We start from the raw sequence: 23074 nt of genomic DNA, 5'->3' as shown, positions 1-23074 counted from the left end.
GTTCAGGTAATAATGCTCAGTGATATCTTGCAGATATTAAAAGTGACAAACTTTGTTTCCAAACAGAAAAAAAGCCAGCCATCTTAATCATTTAGGTGTATACTGCTGAATGAATATATATAAAAGTTTAATCTTAAGGCAATAATTATCTAGACAGGCAAATTGAATTTGAATCAGATCAAGGCATCAGCTCTACAAAAAGTTGGGAAAATGCAGCTTGGGTCCAAAGAATTAGTGAAGTGCAGGACTGATAATCTGAATTGTTTTTGTTCTTTAAGTGAAACCCTACATTGTGTGCTTTCCTCACAACGGAACTAGAAATTGTGCTGTAAGCAGAGTTGAGAAGTTCAATTATTTCAAAAAGTAACATTTCTGTGAAGGAACACAGGAAAAATGTCATCAGTTTCACAATGTAAAATTCTTCAATTTATTCCAGTAGATTAGGAATTAGTAAAATGTGGAATCCTCAGCTTTTATCAATGATAAACAAGAACACAACCATATTTTATGTATAATTAATGGTGCTTTAGGTTTTCGGTGCCTTCTTCTTTTCAGCTTCTTCCTTTTCTTTTTCAATTTCTGAGACATAATTTTCAATTTCCTCAGGATTTAAGATCTACAAGAACAAAGATAAACTTAGATTTTAGCTTTTTCAGCTATTAATATTAGAACTCCGTCAGCCTAAATCTTATAGTTCACATTTACAGGTATTGCAAGGAATTATGAAAGGGTGTTACCTTGGTTTTATTTCTTTGGTGTTATTTTGAAATTAGTTGAGTTATCAAATATAAACGACTAGTTGAAGTCTTGTTAAGTTGTTCAAAAATTATTTTTACTTCCAATTATTTGTTTGTCTGCCTCTCTCTCCTGATTGTGTTTTTTTAAAAACACAAGCCAGGGCACACAGATGTCTACCAGTATGTATGAGCTGGAGCGGAGTACTGGGGCTGCCCAAGAAGACAGGAAGAGACTTTCTGGAAGTTTCTACTGCATACAAGCATGACTAGGGGCTCGTGCCGAAGATATACACAACATCGTGGGCCGAAGGGCCTGTACTGTCCTGTTCTATGTTCTATATACATGTACTCTGGGCTGCACACACAGTTAACATTGTTGATCCAGAACCATGGTCGCAATTGGTGCTAATGCTAATGGGAATTGGTACATGTAGGAGACTAAAAGGAGAGAGAAAAAAAAAAATCATAGGACTTGAGTTGTTTAGGTTGTTCAAATGTGGCCTTTTGAGGACTAGGGAACATAAGTAACCAAAAAATGAACTATGCAAAATCTGAAAATCTCAATGTTGTATTTATATTGACCCTGTCACTTATGGATTTAAATTTAAAATTACTTGTTTAAGGTGTTTACTGGGACGACAGAGGAGCTTTTATTTATAGTGGCTGTATCAGAATTTTTAAATTGTATAGAATTTTGTTACTGAACTGAAAGTGGAGGGGAAGAGTTTGCTTAATCATGTATTAATGTAACAAAGTTAGAAAAATAGGAACGGAGAGACAGATTTAACACTTAATCGGGAGGGACGGGACAGTCAAACACAGACAGACAGAGATGTTACCCTTAAGAGTTGTTCATGCTTCATCACTGCTAGTTCAATGTGTTTTCCACCCGACTGTACAACCTAACAAAACAATTTAAAGCAAGTAAGTGTTTTCCCCGAGCTGGTTTTAAAATTCAGGCTTAAAAAATCTAGATCAAGAACTACAGTCTGAATACATAATGCAATAAAAACATTAACTTTAAAAAAAAACACTGGAAACCAAAATGAAAAAAGGTCGGATTTGTCTAGGGGTGGGGGGGGGGGGGGGAAGAGAGAAGTCCCATATTGATAGGAAGACAAAAGTGGCAATAAAAAGAATTCCTGAACTGGTTGATTACATACATATTTTACAGGGGGATATTAGTATCATTGCCACTTATATGCTACTTGCATTGCTATGTTCCAAGTGAAACCCATTATATTTCTACCGAAATAATTCACCTCCAGCAAAGCCTTGATGGCGAGCTTTATGGTACCACTGTCTGTAGCAGTGGCTTCTTCAGTGTAGTTTTTCTCCAAGAATTCCCTGACAGTCTTTGCACTTCTTCCTATGGCATTGGCCTAGATTCAAAAGAAAGGGTGCAAAAGTGTGCAATTTGTATAGTTTTCATTCAACAGGATGATACTTGGTTTTAAAACTATTGTAACATTTAAACTTTAGAACTTAAACTAAATCAATTAAAAGCTAATATATTTACATCTTACAACTTTCTATCTTCTCCTAGGTATTAAACGGTTATGTCTTTTGGTGGCCTGGATGGGGCAATGGGTTAGCACTCAAATCTTTCATCTCACATCTGAATTCAGCCCATACCGATGGCAATGAATTCTTCTCCAGTGTCTGAAAGGCCCCTAGCAACAATGCCTTTCATCTGGTACGCTAGGAAATACAGTAATGTTAGCATAAGCAAGACTTCTAGCTTCACTGCAAGGGTATTGTGCCAAAAACAATGCATACAAAATAAAACGGAGCCAACTTTCTGTCAAAAATTCAAGTGGTGCCAGTAAACCTGGCAAACTACTTACCTTCCATTCGTGGTAGGTGCCTGATGGGTCAGTTTGGTACAGTCTTGGAGTTCCATCAAAGTCAAAACCCATGATCAGTGCAGAAATACCAAATGGTCTACGCCCATTACTTTGAGTGTAACGCTGTAAACAAGATAGAAAAAGTAGTCATCTATATATTCTATTCCTGATAATTCAAAGCATGGTTTGTGCTAAAAATGATTTGTCTAGCAACAGTAATTAAGCAATATAATAGAGCAAAGCAGCTTGAACAGATTACACTTGTCTTTATGAAGTTTTGTATGGGAACTATAATGTAGAGTTCCAATACTACACTTTCAAACTCTGAAATTGGAGTTTAAAATTCCTGGGACAATAATTATGGTATCAAGTAGATAGTTGAACAAAAAACCTATAACTTTCGCACCTTGTACAGTTTGATTAGATTCCATTTGAACTGTCGTACTATGCGACCAAGGAAACAACACAGCCAACTCTTAGACTTGATGTCAAGGTGAAAATTATCCATTAAAACAAAATTAGACTGATGTATGTGGGCAGTGCATTGGTTTACTGCATTTAAGTTACTGTAAATGCTGTAGTTTTGTCCATTATGACAAAGCAGAATAAGTTGAATCATCAGATCTCTACTTGGTTACACATGACAAGATTTTTTGGTCCACGTGAACAGCAGCTTTTTAAGCAGCTGTGCATTATATTATATAAGGGATATAATTAGAACAAAAAAACCCCCTCAAATTTACCTGTTTCAAGCTGGCGATGTAGCGTGTGATGTATTCAACTGTGACTGGGTCCTCCACCGTGAGTCGATGGCTCTGACATTCTACACGGGCCCGATTTATTACTATCCTGGCATCAGCTGTAAGGCCTATCATGATAAAGAATATATTGAGATAAACAGTTATCTACCACTTTTTCTTAGTGCTGTCCGAGCAATGAGAAAATAGTTGATGTCCTCCAACTACAATAGTCTCCAGCCTGTTCTTGCAGTTTTGACAAAGGATCCTTTTTAACTCATTCAATTTTAGATCATGGTCAATCCCTATTGTTATGGGACTCCCCCATGAATCAATCCTTTTTTTTTCTTCCAGGGTTTTTATTTTCAAGAGCTACTGTGAAGTACTGCATCATAGACAAGCCACAGATCTCTTTTTTTAGACTTGGATCTTCCAATAACCATCTTCCATTATTTGTAGTGGTTCATATCAGCTTCAGGTAATAAGTATTTAAAATTGCTGTCCAGCATTTTGATGCTGAAGTGCAAGTTAGTGTGTAGTAACAGAAAACTTAAAATAAACTGAAAAGTCAATATAAATAATCTAGACTAAGATATGGCAGAGCAAGTTGCATGTCTGGACTGCAGTATGTAGGGGTTTGTGGAGTGAGACTATCAGAGCAAAAACATCTGCAGTAGTGTCTCCATCTCTAATCTCTCTGGCTCAAAGTCGTTGAGCTGGAGTGTGAATTGGAGACACTCTGACACATAGGGAGGGGGAGGAGTATCTGGACACTTTGGTCCAGCCCTTGGTCACACTGGGTAGAGGGATGCGGGTTCAGAATGAGGTTGGAGTGACTGATGGTGTAGAGAGTAAGGGGGAACCCGGGTAAGACAGAGAATAAGGATCCACAGAAACCAATCCCATCCAACAGGTACAATGAACTTGTTACCTGTGAGGATAAAGATAAAGTCCATCAGAAGGGTAGCCAGAATGCTGACCTTGGCACTTTGGAGCAGGAGGTTGTCCAAGAGGAGGAAGAGGGAAAGCGTAATGTAGTAGTTGTAGGGGATTCAATAATTAGGGGGATATCATCCTTTTAAGCAAGATTGAGTGTCCCACATGGTGAGGTGGGGATGCAAACCCCGAGTGGCTCTCACTTCTGGCCGAGTGCAACCCGTCCTGGGGACGGTGGCAGGTGTGGAGTTCGACTGGGGTGGTACACCCATCACACTGTACACAGGTGTCCTAAGGCAAGCTCAAGGAGGACAGAAACCTCCCATGAAGCAGAAGACCAAAAGCTTGCTTGATTTTCAGTATGATTACAGACTGTAAAAGTGGGACTTCATGATCCATCTGACTTTTTGGGTTTTAAGCAGGTGTCAAAAAAGTTACCACAGGGATAACTGGCTTGTGGCGGCCAAGGGTTCATAGCGACATTGCTTTTTGATCCTTCATTGTCGGCTCTTCCAATCATTGTGAATCAGAATTTACCACGTGTTGGATTGTTCACCCACTAATAGAGAACATGAGTTGGGTTTAGATCATGAGACAGGTTAATTTTACCCTATCGATGATTGTGTTGTTGCAATAGTAAACCTGCTCAGTACGAGAGGAACTGCAGGTTCAGACATTTGGTGAGCAGCCAATGGTGCAAAGTGATCAGATGTGGGATTATGACTGAACGCCTCTAAGTCAGAATACCTCCCAAACATAATGATACTTTAGCGCAGTGGATCACTGGTTTGCCGGGGATGGCCGATTCCAGTCAGTGCATAGTGTCGCTTGACTCAGGGCTGAAGTGCGACCAGATTGGTGCCGCCTCTCTCCTGTTAATGCACAGCCTGTTTGCGGGGAACTTGGTGCTAAATTAGTTGTAGATGACCTAATTCTAACTCAGGGTTTCGTATTTAGCAGAACAGCTATCTTGTTGCGATCTATTAAAAGTCATCCCTGGAACCAAACATTTTTCCGGTATGGACTCAATGGCCTCTTTCTGTGCCATAATGACTCAAATCGGCTTGAAAGGATGTTGGAGAGGGTGGGGGACGATCTAGTCACTTTGCTCCATGTTGGGACCAACAACATAGGGAAGAGTAGACAAAAGGTCCTGTTCAGAGTCTACCAGGAACCATAACCTTAAGGGTTATAATCTCTGAGCCTCGGTGAAAATTGGCACAAGGATAAGATGATTAGGGAGGTGAACACATGGCTGAAGGAGCTGTGTAGGAAAGAGGGGTTCCATTTCATGGGACACTGGCTGAGACAGGAAGGAACTGTACCCTTGGTACAGAGTCCACTTGAACTGGGCTGGGACCAGGGTCCTAGCAGAGAGAATAAATGGTGCAGTCGTACGAACATATGAATTAGGAGCAGGAGTAGGCCACTCAACCCTTCGAGCCTGCTCCGCCATTCAATAAGTTCATGGCTGAACTGATTACTCCACATTTCCACCTACCCCTGATAACCTTCCACTCAAGAATTGCTTATCAAGAATCTATCTACCTCTGACTTAAAAATATTCAAAGACTCTGCTTCCACTGTCTTTTGAGGAAGAGAATTCCAAAGACTCACGACCCTCAGAGAAAAAATTTCTCCTCATCTGTTTTAAATGGACAACCCCTTATTTTTAAACAGTGACCCCTAGTTCTAGATTCTCCCACAAAGGGAAACATCCTTTCCACATCACCCTGTCAAGACCCCTGAGGATCTTGTATGTTTCAATCAAGTCGCCTCTTACTTTTCTAAATTCCAGCAGATACAAGCCTAGCCTGTCCAATCTTTTCTCGTAAGACAGCCCACCCATTCCAGGTATTAGTCGAGTAAACCTTTTCCATACTGCCTCCAACACATTTACATCCTTCCTTAAATAAGGAGACCAGTACTGTACACAGTACTCCAGATGTGATCTCACCAATGCCCTGTATAGTTAAAGCATAACCTCCCTACTTTTGTATTCAATTCCCCTTGCGATAAACAATAACATTCTATTAGCTTTCCTAATTATGTGCTGTACCTGCATACTAACCTTTTGCAATTCATGCACTAGGACACCCAGATCCCTTTGCATCGCAGAGCTCTGCAATCTCTCACCATTTAGATAATATGCTTATTTTTTATTCTTCCTGCTGAAGTGAACAATTTCACACTTGCCTACATTATACTCCATTTGCCAGGTCTTTGGCCACTCACTTAACCTATCAATATCCCTTTGTAGTCCCCTTATGTCCTCTTCACAAGTTACTTTCCTACCTATCTTTGTGTCATCAGCAAATTTAGCAACCATATCTTCGGTCCCTTCATCTATAAATTATGAAATGTTGAGGCCCCAGCACAGATCTTGTTACACGCTACATCTTGCCAACCAGAAAATGACCCATTTATGCCTGCTCTGCTTCCTGGTAGCTAGCCAATCTTCTATCCATGCCAATAGGTTACCCCTACACCAGGAGCTTTTATTTTCCGTAATAACCTTTGATGTGGCACCTTATCAAATGCCTTCTGGAAATCTACGTACAATATATCCACCGGTTCCCCTTTATCCACACCACATGTAGCTCCCTCAAAGAACTCCAATAAATTGGTTAAACATGATTTCCCTTTCACAAAACCATGTTGACTCTGCCGGATTACCTTGAATTTAGCTAAATGCCCTGCTATAACATCTTTAATAATAGCTTCTAACATTTTCCCCTAAGACAGATGTTAAGCTAACTGGCCTGTAGTTTCCTGCTTTCTGTTTCCCTCCCTTTTGAATAAAGGAGTTACATTTGCTATTTTCCAATCTAACGGAACCTTCCCCGAATCTAGGGAATTTTGGAAAATAAAAACTAACGCATCAACTATCTCACTAGCCACTTCTTTTAACACCCAAGGATGAAGTCCATAAGGACCTGGGGACTTGTCAGCCCGCAGCTCCAACCATTTGTTCAATATCACTTCCCTGGTGATTTTTATTTTCTTGATTTTCTCCCTCCCTTCCATTTCCTGACTTACAGCTAATACTGGGATGTTACTTGTATCCTCAATAGTGAAGACCGATGCAAAATATTTGTTCATTTGCCATCTCATTATCCATTATTAATTCGCCAGACTCACTTTCTATAGGGCCAATGGTAACTTTATTAACTCTTTTCTTTTTAAATATCTATAGAAACTCTTACTATCTGTCTTTATATTTCTAGCTAGCTTTCTCTCGTACTCTAATTTTACCTTCCTCATCAAACTTTGTCATTCTTTGCTTTTTTTATATTCTGTCCAATCTTCTGACCTGCCTCCCATCTTTGTGCAATTATAGGCTTTTTCTTTAAGTTTGATACTATCTTTAACTGTTTCAGTTAATCACAGATGGTAGGTCCCAACCTTGGAATTTTTCTCTCCTTGTAATATATCTATTCTGTGTATTCTGAAATATCCCCTTAAATGTCTGCCACTGCATCTCTATTGACCTATCCCTTAACCTGATTTGCCAGCTCACTTTAGCTAGCTCTGCTTTCATGCCCTCATAATTGCCCTTATTTAAGTTTAAAATACTAGTGTTGGACCCACTCTTCTCTCCCTCAAACTGAATGTAAAATTCAATCATATTATGATCGCTGCTACCTAGGGGCGCCTTAACTATGATGTCATTAATTAATCCTATCTCGTTGCACAATAGTATAGTCTGCTCTCTGGTTGGTTCCAGAACATATTGTTCTAAGAAATTATCCCGAAAACATTCTATGTACTCCTCATCTAGGCCACCTCTGCCCATCCGATTTTCCCAGTCTATATGTAGGTTAATATCCGCCATAATTATCGCTGTACCTTTCTGACAAGCTGCCATTATTTCTTCCTTTATACCCCGTCCTACTGTGTGGTTAATGTTAGGTGGCCTGTACACCACTCCCATAAATGACTTCTTGCCTTTATGACTTCTCATCTCTACCCAAACCTGCTTCTACATCCTGGTCTCCTGAACTTAGGTCATCCCTCTCTATTGAGCTAATACCATCATTAATTAACAGAGCTACCCCTCCATCTTTTCCTAGCTTCCTGTCTTCCTAATTGCCATGTACCCTTCAATATTCAGGTCCCAATCTATGTTGTCCTGCAGTCATGTCTCTGTAATGGCTATCAGATCGTACTTATTTATTTCAATTTGCGCTCTCAGTTCATCTGTTTTGTTTCGAATGCTAAATGCATTCGGATACAGAGCTTTAGCTTTGTCCTTTTATTATTTTTGTAATCTCTAGCCTTAGCTGTTGATTTACTCTTAGATTTGTACGCTCTGTTCCTTTCTGTCACAGTCTATCATTTCCCATATTAATACCTTTCTCTCTTGCCTTGTCTCCACTCCTTGATTTACCATACCTTCCCAAATTTGATCCCTTGCCTCCACTAGTCAGTTTAAAACCTGCTCTACTTCCCTAGTTATGTGGCTCGCTAGAACACCAGCCCCAGCACGGTTCAGGTGTAGACCATCCCAATGGTACAACCACCACTTTCCCCAGTTCTGGTGCCAGTGCCCCACAAACTTGAACCCACTTCTACCACACCAGTCTTTGAGCTACACGTTAATTTCTCTAATCCTATTTGCCCTATGCCAATTTGCACATGGCTCAGGTAATAATCCAGAGATTACCCCTTTGAGGTTCTGCTTGATTTGACACCTGGTTCCTCATACTGACTATGCAGAACCTCTTTCCTCATCCTGCCAATGTCGTTGGTACCTACATGGACCACGACGACTGGATCCTCCCCTTCCCACTGTAACTTCCTCTCCAGCTCTGAGCAGATGTTCCGAACCCTGGCACTGGGCAGACAACACAGCCGTCTGGACTCTCACTCAAAGACTTTAAACTAGTGAATGGTAGGGTGGGGTAGGAGGTGGCAAGGAGGGCTCAGATGGAAAAGGTAACACACTTTGGAAAAAACTGAAAGGAAAGAGAGTAGAGCAACAGCCAGAATTGTGCTTTAGGTAAGACAGGTAAAGGGAAAACAAAAAGATGCAAAGTAATTAAGCGAGGAGAGAGAAATAAGAAATGTTTGTGATTAAACCATTAGATCAGAAGGACAAGTTAGGGTGCATGGCCCAAATAAGTGTTCTTCATACAAATGCATGGGGTATAAGAAGCAAGTTGAATGAATTGAAGGCATAAATTCAACTTGGAGGTTATGACATGGTAGCCAATACTGAGACATGGCTGCAAGGTGGACAGAACTGAGAACTAAATATACCAAGTTACAAGGTCTACAGGAAAGAAATGAAAAATGGCAAAGGGAGAGGAACAGTTTGAGTGTTCAAGGATGAAATCACGTCAATGACAAGGGAGGATATAACAAAAAGTAAGCCGACAGTAGAAACTTTATGGGTAGAATTAAGAAATAAAGGATTTAAGACTGTCTTGGGAGTGGTGTATAGGCTCTTAAATGGAATCTGTGAAGTGACAGACTGTATAAATGCAGCGATTAGACAAGCATGTAGCAAAAGCAGTCATTTTAAATTCCATATAGATTGGGATAAGCAGACAAGCACGTCAGAAAGGTAGTGAATTTCTTGTGTGTGGGTTAGTTTTCTGCAACAATTTGTCCTAGAACCAACAAGGGAGCAAACTTTATTAGATTTAGTAATGAGCCAGATTTAGTTAACAGCCTAACAGTGCATGTACCTCTATTTAATGGCAATCATACGATAGAGTTCAACATAGATGTTTGAAAGGGAGAAACGTGAAACAGCTAAAATTCTAGAGTTAGGCAAGACGGACTTCAATGAAATGATACAGTAAACTGGACACATATCTTAGTTTGTCTTCCTAATTACCTACTATATCTGTATGCTAACTTTGTGTTCCTTGTGTGAGTACACCTAAATCTCTCTGAACATCAACATTTAGAAGTTTCACACCTTTTAAAATAATTCTCTTTTTCTATTCTTACTATCAAAGTGAATAATCTCACACTTCCCCACATTATACTATATCTGCCACCTTGATGCCCACTCACTTAACTTCTCTGCATCTCTTTGCAGCCTCTTTGTATCCTCCTCACAGCTTACATTTCCATCTAACTTTGTACCAGCAGCAAACTTGGTCTCTTCATCCAAGTCATTAATATAGATTGTAAATAGCTGAGGTCCAACACTAATCTTTGCGGCACTCCACTAATTATAGCCTGCCAACTTGAAAATGCCCTGCTAATCTCTACTCCCTGTCCATTAACAATCTTCCATGTACCTTTATCTTGCATATTAACCTTTTTTGTGACACCTTGCCTTTTGGAAATCCAAGTATGCTACATCAACTAGTTCCCCTCTGTCTACCCTAGTTACATTCTCAAAAAGCTAACAAATTTGTCAAACATGATTTCCCTTTCATAAAACCATGTTGACTTTGTCTGATCATACTATGATTTTCTAAGTGCATTAAGACTTCCTTAATAATAGATTCCAGCAGTTTCCCCATGGAATGATGTCAGGCTAACTGGCCTGCAGTTCCCAGTCTTCTCTCTCTTCTTTCTTGAATAGTGGTGTAACATTTGCTAACTGGGACCATTCTAGAATATAGGGAATTTTGGAAAACTGTAAGCAGTACATTCACTATCTTTGCAGATACTTTTTAGAACCCTAGGATATTGGTCACCAGGTCCAGGGATTTGTCAGATTAGTCCCTCAAGTTTCTCTGCTGTTATTAATTACCTTAAGTTCCTCACTCTTATTAGCCCCTTGATTACTCTATTTTTGGTATGTAATGAGTCTTCTACTGTGAAGACAGACACAAAATATTTGTTCAATATCTCTGCCATTTCCTCATTCCCCATGGTAATTTCTCCCCTCTCTACTTCAAGGGACCAATGCTTACTTTAGCTACTCTCCTTTTTATACACTTGTAAAAACTCTTACATCTGTTTTTATATTCCTGTCTAGTTTACTCTTCTGTTCTATTCTTATCCCTCATCAACTTTTTGGTCACCCTTTGCTGGTTTTTAAAACACTCCCAATCCCCAAACTTACTACTATTCTTTGCAATATTATAAGCTTCTTCTTTTAATGTAATTCTATCCTTAACTTCCCTAGTAAGCCACGGATGGATCTTTCTTGCTGAGCTTGTTCTTTTAATAGAATGTATTTTTGTTGAACATTTTGAATTGTTTCTTTAAATTTATCCCAGTGCTTACTTATTACCATACCTTTTAGTCCTTATACCCAATCAACCTTAGCCAGCTGCCCCCTCATACCTATATAATTGGCTTTGTTTAAGTTTAAGATTCTTGTTCGGGACTGGAGTATGTCTGCTTATCCCAATCTATATGGAATTTAAAATGACTGCTTTTGCTACATGTTTGTCTAATCGCTGCATTTATACAGTCTATCACTTTCAAACTTAATATGGAATTCAATTCTACTGTGATCACTTTCTTCCCCCAGAGGATCTTTCACTATGAGATTACTAATTAAACCTGTCTCATTGCACAATACTAGTCTAAAATAGCTTTATCCCTAGTTTGTTCCAGGAAACTGTTGCGATAGCATTCTACAAACCAATCTTCCAGACCACCTTTGCCAATTTGATGGCCCAGTCTATGAGATTAAAGGCCCCCCCGATTATTACATTGCCTTTGTTATAAGCTCCAATTATTTCTTGCTTAATACTCTGTTCAACACTACAACTACTGTTAGGGGACCTAGAAACTACTCCCACCAGCGTTTTCTGACCCTTGTTATCCCAAATCCCCACCCATATGGATTCGACTTTCTGATCTTCTGAGCCAAGATCCTGTCCCACTACTGTCTTGATGTCATCCTTTACTATCAGGGCCACTCTTCCTCCTTTTCTATTCTATCTCTTTGAAATGTTGTGCACCCTGGAACATTTATTTCCCAACCCTGGTCACTCCATAACCATGTCTCTGTAATGGTGATCAGATCTCAACCACTTATCTGTATTTGTGCCACTTTGCACAGATTGAGTCTTTAATTTTTTTGACAATATTCTTTGCATGGACTTTATTTGCTGATGCACTATTACTGTTAAAATCTATTCCTTCCTGTCCAAATCTGCTCGTCTTTACTCAAATCACTACACTGCTCTATAGCCTCAACCTTTCTTCTTAGATTTCTAAATCTCGCTTCGCCTCTTTTAGTTTAAAGCCCAATTCTCAGCCCTAGTTATATGATCACCAGAACACTGATCCCAGCCCAGTTTAAGTGGTGCCCATCCCAACGGAACAGTTCCCTCTTTCCCTAGTACCCCAATGCCCCTTAAATCAAACCACTTCTTCCCAAACCACTCATTGAGCCATGCATTTAATTCTCTAATCTGCGTGACTCCATGCCAATTGGCATGTGGATCAGGTAACGATTTAGAGATTACCACCTTTAAGGTTTTGCGTTTTAATTTGGACCCTAACTCCTCAGACTTGCTCAGCAGAACATCATTCCTAGTTCTTGTTGGTTCCTATGTGGATCAAAACAACTGGATTCTCCCCTGCCATTCCAAGTTCATCTCCAGCTGTGAGAAGTCTTTAATACTGACTCTGGGCAGGCAACACAACCTTTGGAACACTTGGTTGTGGCTGCAGAGAACAATATCTATTCCCCTGATGATACTATCCCCTATTACTACAACATTCCTTTTCGCTGCCCCCCAACTTGTATGTCCCTACACCATGGTGCTCTGGTCAGTTTGCCCATCCACCCTGCAGACCTTGTTCTCATCCATACAGGTAGCATGTACCTCAACCTGTTGGTCAAAGTCAAAGGCCAAGGCTCCTCCATCACAACATCCTGGATCCCCATACCTGCCTGACTCAAAGTCACACCCTCCCGTCCCTGACCATTAACCAACACTAAAGTTCCATTTAACCTAAGGGACGTGACTGCCCCCTGCAACAAAATTCCCAGGTAACTCTTGCCCCTCCCTGATGCAATGTCTGCAGCTCGGAGTCCAACTCAACAACTCTGAGCCGATGTTCCTCAAGATGCAGATACTTTACCCAGATATGGCTGTCTGGGATTGCAATGTTTCCCACAAACACCCACATGGTGCAGCCACGGCACACCACCTGCCTTGTCATGTCCGTCTAACCTTATTTATTTATGTCATTAGTTAACTAATTACTCATTTAGCAAAGTAATAGCAAGTTACAGTCTCCTAGCTTGCAGACAAAAGAAAAAACACCTCTCCAGCTACTGGAGGTAAAACAAAAATAAAAGCAGCACCTCCTTCCCCCTCTGCACCTCCTTCCCATTTGCACCAAATTCTAATTGGTTTACGAAGCACCCTGTTCCCTGATCGCTGTACTTCACATTCACATTCGAGGGGGGGAAACCAAGGAATTATAGACAAGTTAGCCTAACATCTGTTGTCAGGATATTACTAGAGTCTGTAATTAAGGATAGAGTGACTGAACTCGTTCAATTTTTAGCTGATCAATAAGATTTGTAAAGGGAGGGTCACACCTGACAAATCTGTTTGAAATTTTTGAAAAGGTAACTAAAGTAGTGGACAAGGGAAATATCTATTGATGTTATTGATATAGACTTCCGGGAAGCATTTGATAAGGTCCCACATGACAGGCAACTAGCTAAAGTAGAAGCTCATGGAATTGAAGACAAATTATTGGCCTGGTTAGGAAATTGGCTGAGTGGCAGTAGACAAAGTAAGGAAATGGGCAGGTATGCTAATTGCAAGATGTGACTAGTGGTGTTCTGCAAGGATCTGTGTTGGGGCCTCAATTATTCACCATATTTATTAATGAAATAAAAACAAGAAATGCTGGAAATACCCAGCAGGTCTGGCACCATCTGTGGAGAGAGAAGCAGAGCCAACGTTTCAGGTCAACGACCCTTCTTCAGAACTGTTCCGATGAAGGGTCACTAACCTGAAACATTGACTCTGCTTCTCTCTCCACAGATGCTGCCAGACCTGCTGGGTATTTCCAACATTTCTTGTTTTTATTTCAAATTTCCAGCATCCGCAGTATTTTGTTTTTATATTTATTAATGACTTAGATGATGGAATAGAAAGCTACATATCTAAGTTTGCCAATGATACAAAGAAAAGTAACATTGTAAGCATGTAGATGGAAACATAAAATGATAGATATTAATAGATTAAGTGAATGGGCAAAACGGTGGCAAATGTGAGGTCATCCTCTTTGGACCTAAAAAGGGTAGAACAGAATACTTTTTAAAATGGTGAAATGCTAGAAACAGTGGTCTTCTAAAGGAGACTTGGGGATCCAGGTACAGAGATCATTAAAATGTCATGAAGAGGCACAGAAAATAATCAGCAAGGCTAATGGAATGCTGGCCTTGATATTTAGAGGACTAGAATACAAGGGGGCAGAAGTTATGCTGCAGCTATACAAAGCCCTGGTTAGACTACAACTGGAGCACTGTGAGCAGTTCTCAGCACCATCTTAGGAAGGACAGATTGGCCTTGGAAGGAGTGCATTGTAGGTTTACCAGAATGATACCTGGACTCTAAGGGTTGAATTACAAGGAGAGATTACATAAACTGAGGTTGTATTCCCCAGAATTTAGACAGTTAAGGGCAATTTGAATAAAGTTTTCAAGATTTTAAGGGGAACAGATAGTTTCGCTCTATCTACCCTATTTCTGCTGGTTGGGGAATTTAAGACTAGAGGCAAAGTCTAAAATTTAGAGCCAGATCTTTCAGGAGTGAAATTAAGAAACACTTTTTCACACGAAGGATGGTAGAAGTTTGGAACTCTCTTCCACAAACAGCAATTGATGCTTGATCAATTATTAATTTTAAGTTATGATCAATTTTTGCTAACCAAAGATAGGGATATAGGGCAAAGGCAGGTATGTAGAGTTAGGTCACAGATCAACCATGATCCCACTGAATGGTGGAACTGGCTCAAGGGGCAAAAGGTCTACTACTGTTCCTATGTTTGAGAAACTGGTGGGTGCTAAGGTTAAGAAATCCATGTCAAATAAACTTACCAAATGGGGCCTTGACTTCAGGTTAAGAGCAATGACAAGGCTCACAGTGCTCACCGTTATTAAAGCGTAAATTGGACAGTAACTTCCACCAACTGCACATGTGCAGATAAACTTAAATCAGGAATCAGACTCAGCATTCAAACACATTGACGTGAACCATAACAACCTGCCAGCTCACTTCTGCCAGTGTTGCACCACAGTGAAAACTCCAAGGCACTCTCTCAAATATATGTCCATACTGGTCTACTCTGATGTGTATTTGGAGCCTTAACATGTCCTAGCGTACTAAGTTGTTCCTCGCCAGCTGTGTGGCACTGAGGCCAGTTTCCCTGACTGCAAAAAGCTTAATTTACTACTGAGTAATGACTGATCGTGGAACAAAATATTGTTAATCTTGATTTTTAAAAACAATTGCAAAGAAATATTTAACCAGATTCCAGTGACTCAAATGGGACACTGGAGGAAGTAATATTCACCTGCAAAAGCCATGCAAACATTGTCATCCAGTATACAGATCTTCCTTACAGTTCTTTCATCCTGTAATTTGGCTACAGACTTCTTTTCCACTGCAAGGACAACAATTCCCTTTCCTCGAACACCAACCTGTCACATGAAATATTAAAGGGTTAGTCTCAAAACATTACATCATTGTACAGTACTACCAATGCACGAATGTAATGTGTGCAAGGTGAAATTTAGTTATCAATGCTGCATTCACAGACGGGAGCTTTGCACAAACATATAAGCACTTATCAGGAGTTAAAAAGTAAATCTTTATACCATTTCTCTCTCGATTCACACTGCTGCTTTCCTGAGAGGAGTCAAGGCAGATTCTGGGTTTACAATATAATTTTAGCAAAGTGGAAAGCATTTTGCACTGATGCTAGAGTTGTATTAAAATACCTCTGAGAAACTCGACTCAATTATAGTTGACAACAAAATCACATTTAATTTGCATTTCTAGAATATTCAGATACAAAAAAAGGAGAAAAAAATAGATGTTTAGGAATTCATTTTGCTGCTATTAGTCTAAAATGTTCTTTCTGGTAAACTGTGATTAACTATGCATTATTGAAATTATAGATATAATTTGATGGAGACCTGGTGATTATACAGTGGTACTCATCATGTGACCCCAGTGTAATCAAATATGGCAAGATTTGGTGATGTGGCAAATAACATTTCTGATACTTAATTCTGAACCTGTCCCAGGCTAATTACTGTGCAAGCTTCTCTTCAACTAATCAATTTTCTGTTTTGTCAGTTCTTAAGAAAAGATAATGCCTTTCCCGGCGGAGCAGCAGGAGAAGGTAGCGACTCTTCGGTGGGTGAGTGAAGGCATCAGGAGCTGTGTTTTAAAAGTAAGTACTTACTGTTTTACTTACTGTTTTCCTTGTCTTTGAGTTTCTTTTGGCGCCGGAGGAACCGGAAGCTGGTCGGCAGCGAGGTCTCCTGGGTAGGTATTTTCCTTAAAGGTGCGGAGCTCCGTGGACTCGGCCTCATTTCCCGGCGGAGCAGCAGGAGAAGGTAGCGACTCTTCGGTGGGTGAGTGAAGGCATCAGGAGCTGTGTTTTAAAAGTAAGTACTTACTGTTTTACTTACTGTTTTCCTTGTCTTTGAGTTTCTTTGGCGCCGGAGGAACCGGAAGCTGGTCGGCAGCGAGGTCTCCTGGGTAGGTATTTTCCTTAAAGGTGCGGAGCTCCGTGGACTCGGCCTCATTTCCCGGCGGAGCAGCAGGAGAAGGTAGCGACTCTTCGGTGGGTGAGTGAAGGCATCAGGAGCTGTGTTTTAAAAGTAAGTACTTACTGTTTTACTTACTGTTTTCCTTGTCTTTGAGTTTCTTTTGGCGCCGGAGGAACCGGAAGCTGGTCGGCAGCGAGGTCTCCTGGGTAGGTATTTTCCTTAAAGGTGCGGAGCTCCGTGGACTCGGCCTCATTTCCCGGCGGAGCAGCAGGAGAAGGTAGCGACTCTTCGGTGGGTGAGTGAAGGCATCAGGAGCTGTGTTTTAAAAGTAAGTACTTACTGTTTTACTTACTGTTTTCCTTGTCTTTGAGTTTCTTTGGCGCCGGAGGAACCGGAAGCTGGTCGGCAGCGAGGTCTCCTGGGTAGGTATTTTCCTTAAAGGTGCGGAGCTCCGTGGACTCGGCCTCATTTCCCGGCGGAGCAGCAGGAGAAGGTAGCGACTCTTCGGTGGGTGAGTGAAGGCATCAGGAGCTGTGTTTTAAAAGTAAGTACTTACTGTTTTACTTACTGTTTTCCTTGTCTTTGAGTTTCTTTTGGCGCCGGAGGAACCGGAAGCTGGTCGGCAGCGAGGTCTCCTGGGTAGGTATTTTCCTTAAAGGTGCGGAGCTGAGTAAACCCGAGCCACTACACATGTAGTGTCTCCCGCCCATCCTCCTCCTCTAACCTAATAATAAGACCCTTTTTACCCTCCTCCTCTAGCCAAAAAGGACTGAACAGGTAAGCTATTTACTGTTTTTGTTAATATCTATAGTTGTACTTAACTAAGGGGTAATTGAATAAAAGAAATGGCAGCCAGTGTAGTGTCTTGCTCCTCCTGCAGAATGTTCGAGGTGAGGGAAACCTCCGGTGGCCCTGCCGACTTCACCTGCTGGAAGTGCATCCGTCTCCAGCTCCTATCAGACCGTGTTAGGGAATTGGAGCTGGAGCTGGATGAACTGAGGATCATTCGGGAAGCTGAGGGGTTGATAGATAGAAGCTACACGGAGGTCGTTACTCCACAAATCAAAGGCAGCTGGGTAACAGTTAGAGGTGGGAAGAGGTCAGTGCAGGGATCTCCTGTGGTCGTTCCCCTCAACAACAAGTATACAGTTTTAGATACTGTTGGGGGGGACGGCCTATCGGGGGCAGGCTGCAGTGACCGGGCCTCTGGCACGGGGTCCTGCACTGTGGCTCAGAAGGGAAGGAGGGAGAATGGGAGAGCACTAGTCATCGGGGACTCGATGGTGAGGAGTACGGACAGGCGGTTCTGTGGGCGTGGGCGAGACGCACGGATGGTTTGTTGCCTCCCTGGTGCCAGGGTCCGTGATGTTTGTGATCGCGTCTTCAGGATCCTTAAAGGGGAGGGGGAGCAGCCAGAGGTCGTGGTGCACATTGGCACCAACGACGTAGGAAGGAAGGGTGGCACAGATGTTAGAAGTGAGTTTAGGGAGTTAGGCTGGAAGCTGAAAGCTCGGACGGACAGAGTTGTTATCTCTGGTTTGTTGCCGGCGCCACGTGATAGTGAGGCTAGGAATAGGGAGAGAGCACAGCTGAACACGTGGCTGCAGGAATGGTGTAGGAGGGAGGGCTTCCAGTTCTTGGATAATTGGACTGCATTCTGGGGAAGATGGGACCTGTTCAAACAGGACGGGCTGCATCTGAACCAGAGGGGCACCAATATCCTGGGAGGGAGGTTTGCTAGTACTGTTCGGGAGGGTTTAAACTAGTTTGGGAGGGGGATGGGAACCGGACTTGTAATCCAGGGACCAGTGGGTCCACTCAGAAAGACAAAGAGTGTAGTGAGGTATTGGGGAAGGTAGCACTGTCACAGAGGACAGATGGGCACGGAGAAGGGTTAAAGTGCGTATACTTCAACGCAAGAAGCATCAGGAATAAGGTGAGTGAATTGAAGGCGTGGATGGGCACTTGGGACTACGATGTTGTGGCCATCACTGAAACGTGGATAGGTGAGGGGGAGGAATGGTTTTTGGAGGTACCTGGTTATAGATGTTTTCATAAGATTAGGAATGGTGGTAAAAGAGGTGGGGGGGTGGCATTGTTAGTTAGAAATAGTGTAACAACTGCTGAAAGAATTTTCGAGGAGGATCTGCCGACTGAGGCACTGTGGGTTGAGGTCAGGAACAGGAAAGGAGCAGTCACCTTGATGGGAGTTTTCTATAGGCCCCCCAATAGCAGCAGGGAGGTGGAAGAGCAGATTGGGAAACAGATTTTGGAAAGGAGCAGAAGTCACAGGGTAGTAATTATGGGGGATTTCAACTTCCCAAATATTGATTGGCAACTCTTTAGATCGAATAGTTTGGATGGGGTAGTGTTTGTGCAGTATGTCCAGGAAGCTTTTCTGACTCAGTATGTAGACTGCCCGACCAGAGGGGAGGCAATATTGGATTTGGTACTAGGTAATGAACCAGGGCAAGTGATAGAGCTGTTGGTGGGCGAGCACTTTGGAGATAGTGATCACAATTCTGTAGCATTCACTGTGGTAATGGAGAGGGATAGGTATGTGCAACAGGGCAAGGTTTACAATTGGGGGAAGGGTAGATATGATGCTGTCAGGCAGGAACTGAGGAGCATAAGTTGGGAGCATATGCTGGCAGGGAAGGGCACGGTCGAAATGTGGAACTTTTTCAAGGAGCAGATAGTAGGGGCCATTGATAAGCATGTCCCTGTCAGACAGGGAAGGGATGGTCATGTGAGGGAACCGTGGTTGACAAGAGAGGTTGAGAGTCTTGTTAGGAAGAAGAAGGATGCGTATATAAAGTTGAGGAAAAAGGGCTCAGGCATAGCTCTGGAGGGATACAAGTTGGCCAGGAAGGATCTGAAGAAAGGGATTAGGAGAGCTAAGAGAGGGCATGAAAAATGCTTGGCGGGTAGGATAAAAGAAAACCCCAAGGCCTTTTACGCGTATGTCAGAAATATGAGGATGACTAGGGGGACCATAGGTCCGGTCAAGGACAATAGCGGGAGACTGTGTGTTGAGCCGGAAGAGATAAGTGAGGTTTTGAATGAGTACTTCTCTTCGGTATTTACGAATGAGAAGGGGTGTATTACTGAAGAGGACGGTGGGAAGCAGACTGGTAAGCTCGAGGAAGTGCTCGTTAGGAGGGAAGATGTGTTGGGGTTTTTGAATAACTTGAAGATAGACAAGTCTCCCGGGCCTGACGGGGTATATCCAAGGATGTTATGGGAAGCAAGGGATGAAATTGCAGAGCCGCTGGCAATGATCTTTTCATCTTCTCTGCTGACGGGGGTGGTACCAGGTGATTGGAGGGTGGCAAATGTTGTGCCCCTGTTCAAGAAAGGGAATAGGAACAACCCTGGGAATTACAGGCCAGTTAGTCTTACTTCGGTGGTAGGCAAGTTGATGGAAAAGGTGCTGAGGGATAGGATTTCTGAGCATCTGGAAAGACACTGCTTGATTCGGGACAGTCAGCACGGTTTTGTGAGGGGTAGGTCTTGCCTCACAAGCCTGATTGAATTCTTTGAGCAGGTGACCAAGCAAGTGGATGAGGGTAAACCAGTGGATGTGGTGTACATGGATTTTAGTAAGGCATTTGATAAGGTCCCCCATGGTAGACTTATGGAGAAAGTCAGGAGGCATGGGATAGTGGGGAATGTGGCCAGTTGGATTAAGAATTGGCTAACTGATAGAAGGCAGAGAGTGGTCTTAGATGGTAAATACTCAGCCTGGAGCCCAGTTACCAGTGGCGTGCCGCAGGGATCAGTTCTGGGTCCTCTCCTGTTTGTGATTTTTATTAACGACTTGGATGAGGAAGTCGAAGGGTGGGTCAGTAAATTTGCAGATGATACAAAGGTTGGTGGAGTTGTGGATACCGAGGAGGGCTATTGTCGTCTGCAAAGGGACTTGGATAGGTTGCAGTGCTGGGCTGAAAAGTGGCAGATGGAGTTTAACCCTGAAAAGTGTGAGGTCGTCCATTTTGGAAGGACAAACACGAATGCAAAATACTGGGTTAACGGTAGGGTTCTTGGGCATGTGGAGGAGCAGAGAGACCTTGGGGTCTATGTGCATAGATCGTTGAAAGTTGCAACTCAAGTGGATAGGGCTGTGAAGAAGGCATATGGGGTGTTAGCGTTCATTAGCAGAGGGATTGAATTTAAGAGCCGTGAGGTGATGATGCAGCTGTACAGGACCTTGGTAAGGCCTCATTTGGAGTACTGTGTGCAGTTCTGGTCGCCTCATTTTAGGAAGGATGTGGAAGCCTTGGAGAGGGTGCAGAGGAGATTTACCAGGATGTTGCCTGGAATGGAGAATAAGTCTTACGAGGAAAGGCTGAACATTCTAGGCCTCTTCTCATTAGAACGGAGAAGGATGAGGGGTGACATGATAGAGGTTTATAAGATGATCAGGGGAATAGATAGGGTAGACAGTCAGAAACTTTTTCCCCGGGTGGAGCAAAGCGTTACAAGGGGTCATAAATTTAAGGTGAAGGGTGGGAGATATAAGGGGGATGTCAGGGGAAGGTTCTTTACCCAGAGAGTGGTCGGGGCATGGAATGCCTTGCCTGGGGAAGTTGTTGAGTCAGAAACTTTAGGGACTTTCAAACGGCTTTTAGATAGGTATATGGATAAAGGAGAATGATGGGGTATAGATTAAATTGTCCTTGACAGAGGACAAAGGATCGGCACAACATCGTGGGCCGAAGGGCCTGTTCTGTGCTGTATTTTTCTATGTTCTATGTTCTATGTTTCTGATCTACTGGGATTCTTTAAGTCTGCTGAACTAGTGGCTAAGTGATACAACTAGCTAGTATATTCATAAAGCATTTACTCTCTTCCTCCAATATGTATACCTGCAAAAAAAATCTAAAGACAAAATTCAAATAATCATTCTTTTTTTCATTTTGCAATTATTCAAGTTGAGTATATCTAATATAAGATACCAGCATTCATGGCCGAACAGCAGTTTTTATAAAATACTTGAAGAGATCATTCCATAATCCTCTAGCTAATGTTGCCTGCCTAGGAATAACATTTCATTGATTGTTCGGAGCTCATTAATAAACAGTGCGGAATATATAAATTCCCATCAGATAGCACTAAAGCATAACCCTGCTTCAATTGGCAGGAGCCAGTTTGTAGCTTAAACACATCCAATTTTTACTTTTCAAACAATCTCAAAAGAGACCATAACTAACGAGGCTAAACTTTGCAACCCTTTTCGTTAAAGAAGAAAACTCACTAACTGGAAACAAGACCAAAAGGAATGGTTGTAAACAAATTACAGCAGATGCAGTTCGGGATAGTGGACACTAGAGGAGCCTGGACATTGCAGAGAGTTGGACCTACCTTATTTCATCATTGTGGGGACTCACTTGTTTGGCTATAAGTCACTGCTAATAAGTAACTTAAGCAACTATAAAACTTACAGGAGGGTTTGAATGGGAATTGCAATGAATCTGTCTGGCTCCTATAAATCCACTAACATTGCTCTAACATCGTGCACAGAAGTCCCAGTGACTCTGCAATTTTAAGTTAAGAATCAACTCCTTCCTGGTTGATTTTATTTAAAAAAATGTTTCTACTGCAGGAAATAAAATTAAAAAGGGCCCAAAAAGAGCCCAGGAGTCTGGTCAGGGTCCGGCCTGGGATTCGGGAGCATCAGGTCACACTTGCTCCCCTCTGAAGCCAGGCTACAAGGCCGCGGCTTTCACCGATGGATGTGGGGCCGGAGGCAGCTCCGGGTCTCTCTCCCTCCCCGAGGCCTCGGAGCAATACTCACCGCCGCCGAACCCTTCTTCACCGCCTCCTGCGCGTACTCCACCTGGAAGAGGTGCCCGTCCGGGGAGAAGACAGTGATGGCTCGGTCGTAGCTAGCGCTCATGGTTTGTTTTCCGCTAACCCAGGTGCAAAGTGAAAGCAACGCCAAGCATCCGGCTCCACAACCGCCCCCCCCCCCGAAACGCCGAATCATCTCGCCCGCCCCTTCCGCCTCGGCGCCTACCACTGCTGCAGGGGGGGGGGGGGAGAGGGGGCGGAGCTTCAGCTCCCCCTCCCGTCCTGTCCTATCCCTTTAAACAGGCACTGCACAGCCAGAGCTTTCGCAGCTGCAGCCGCTGCTCTGCA

At 42.4% G+C, this 23074-nt stretch overlaps 1 protein-coding gene across 1 annotated transcript; it reads right to left on the bottom strand.

Moving 5' to 3' along the window:
- Positions 1-403: 403 nt before the first annotated feature.
- On the bottom strand, positions 404-22910 carry LOC137378232 (proteasome subunit alpha type-7). The gene is made up of 7 exons (XM_068048455.1): positions 22731-22910; positions 15727-15853; positions 3328-3452; positions 2585-2707; positions 2000-2119; positions 1577-1639; positions 404-616 (listed from the first exon to the last, which is right to left on the bottom strand). The coding sequence occupies exons 1-7, from the start codon at positions 22830-22832 to the stop codon at positions 527-529; spliced, it is 750 nt and encodes a 249-aa protein (XP_067904556.1). The 5' UTR covers positions 22833-22910; the 3' UTR covers positions 404-526.
- Positions 22911-23074: the final 164 nt, after the last annotated feature.

Source organism: Heterodontus francisci, chromosome 16 (genome assembly GCF_036365525.1).
Source record: "Heterodontus francisci isolate sHetFra1 chromosome 16, sHetFra1.hap1, whole genome shotgun sequence".
Lineage (NCBI taxonomy): Eukaryota > Metazoa > Chordata > Chondrichthyes > Heterodontiformes > Heterodontidae > Heterodontus > Heterodontus francisci.
The sequence above is the reverse complement of the archived record's forward strand: the minus strand, read 5'-3'. Positions and strand labels throughout refer to the sequence as shown.

What these genes read in the sequence shown, in the direction of transcription:
- LOC137378232 (XM_068048455.1), bottom strand. Translation starts at nt 22,832, where the DNA reads ATGAGCGCTAGCTACGACCGAGCCATCACTGTCTTCTCCCCGGACGGG. An exon ending in TGAAGAAGGGTTCGGCGGCG is followed by an intron (nt 15,854 to 22,730) that starts GTGAGTATTGCT and finishes TTCATGTGACAG; the next exon opens with GTTGGTGTTCGAGGAAAGGG. An exon ending in TGTTTGCATGGCTTTTGCAG is followed by an intron (nt 3,453 to 15,726) that starts GTGAATATTACT and finishes TTATCATGATAG; the next exon opens with GCCTTACAGCTGATGCCAGG.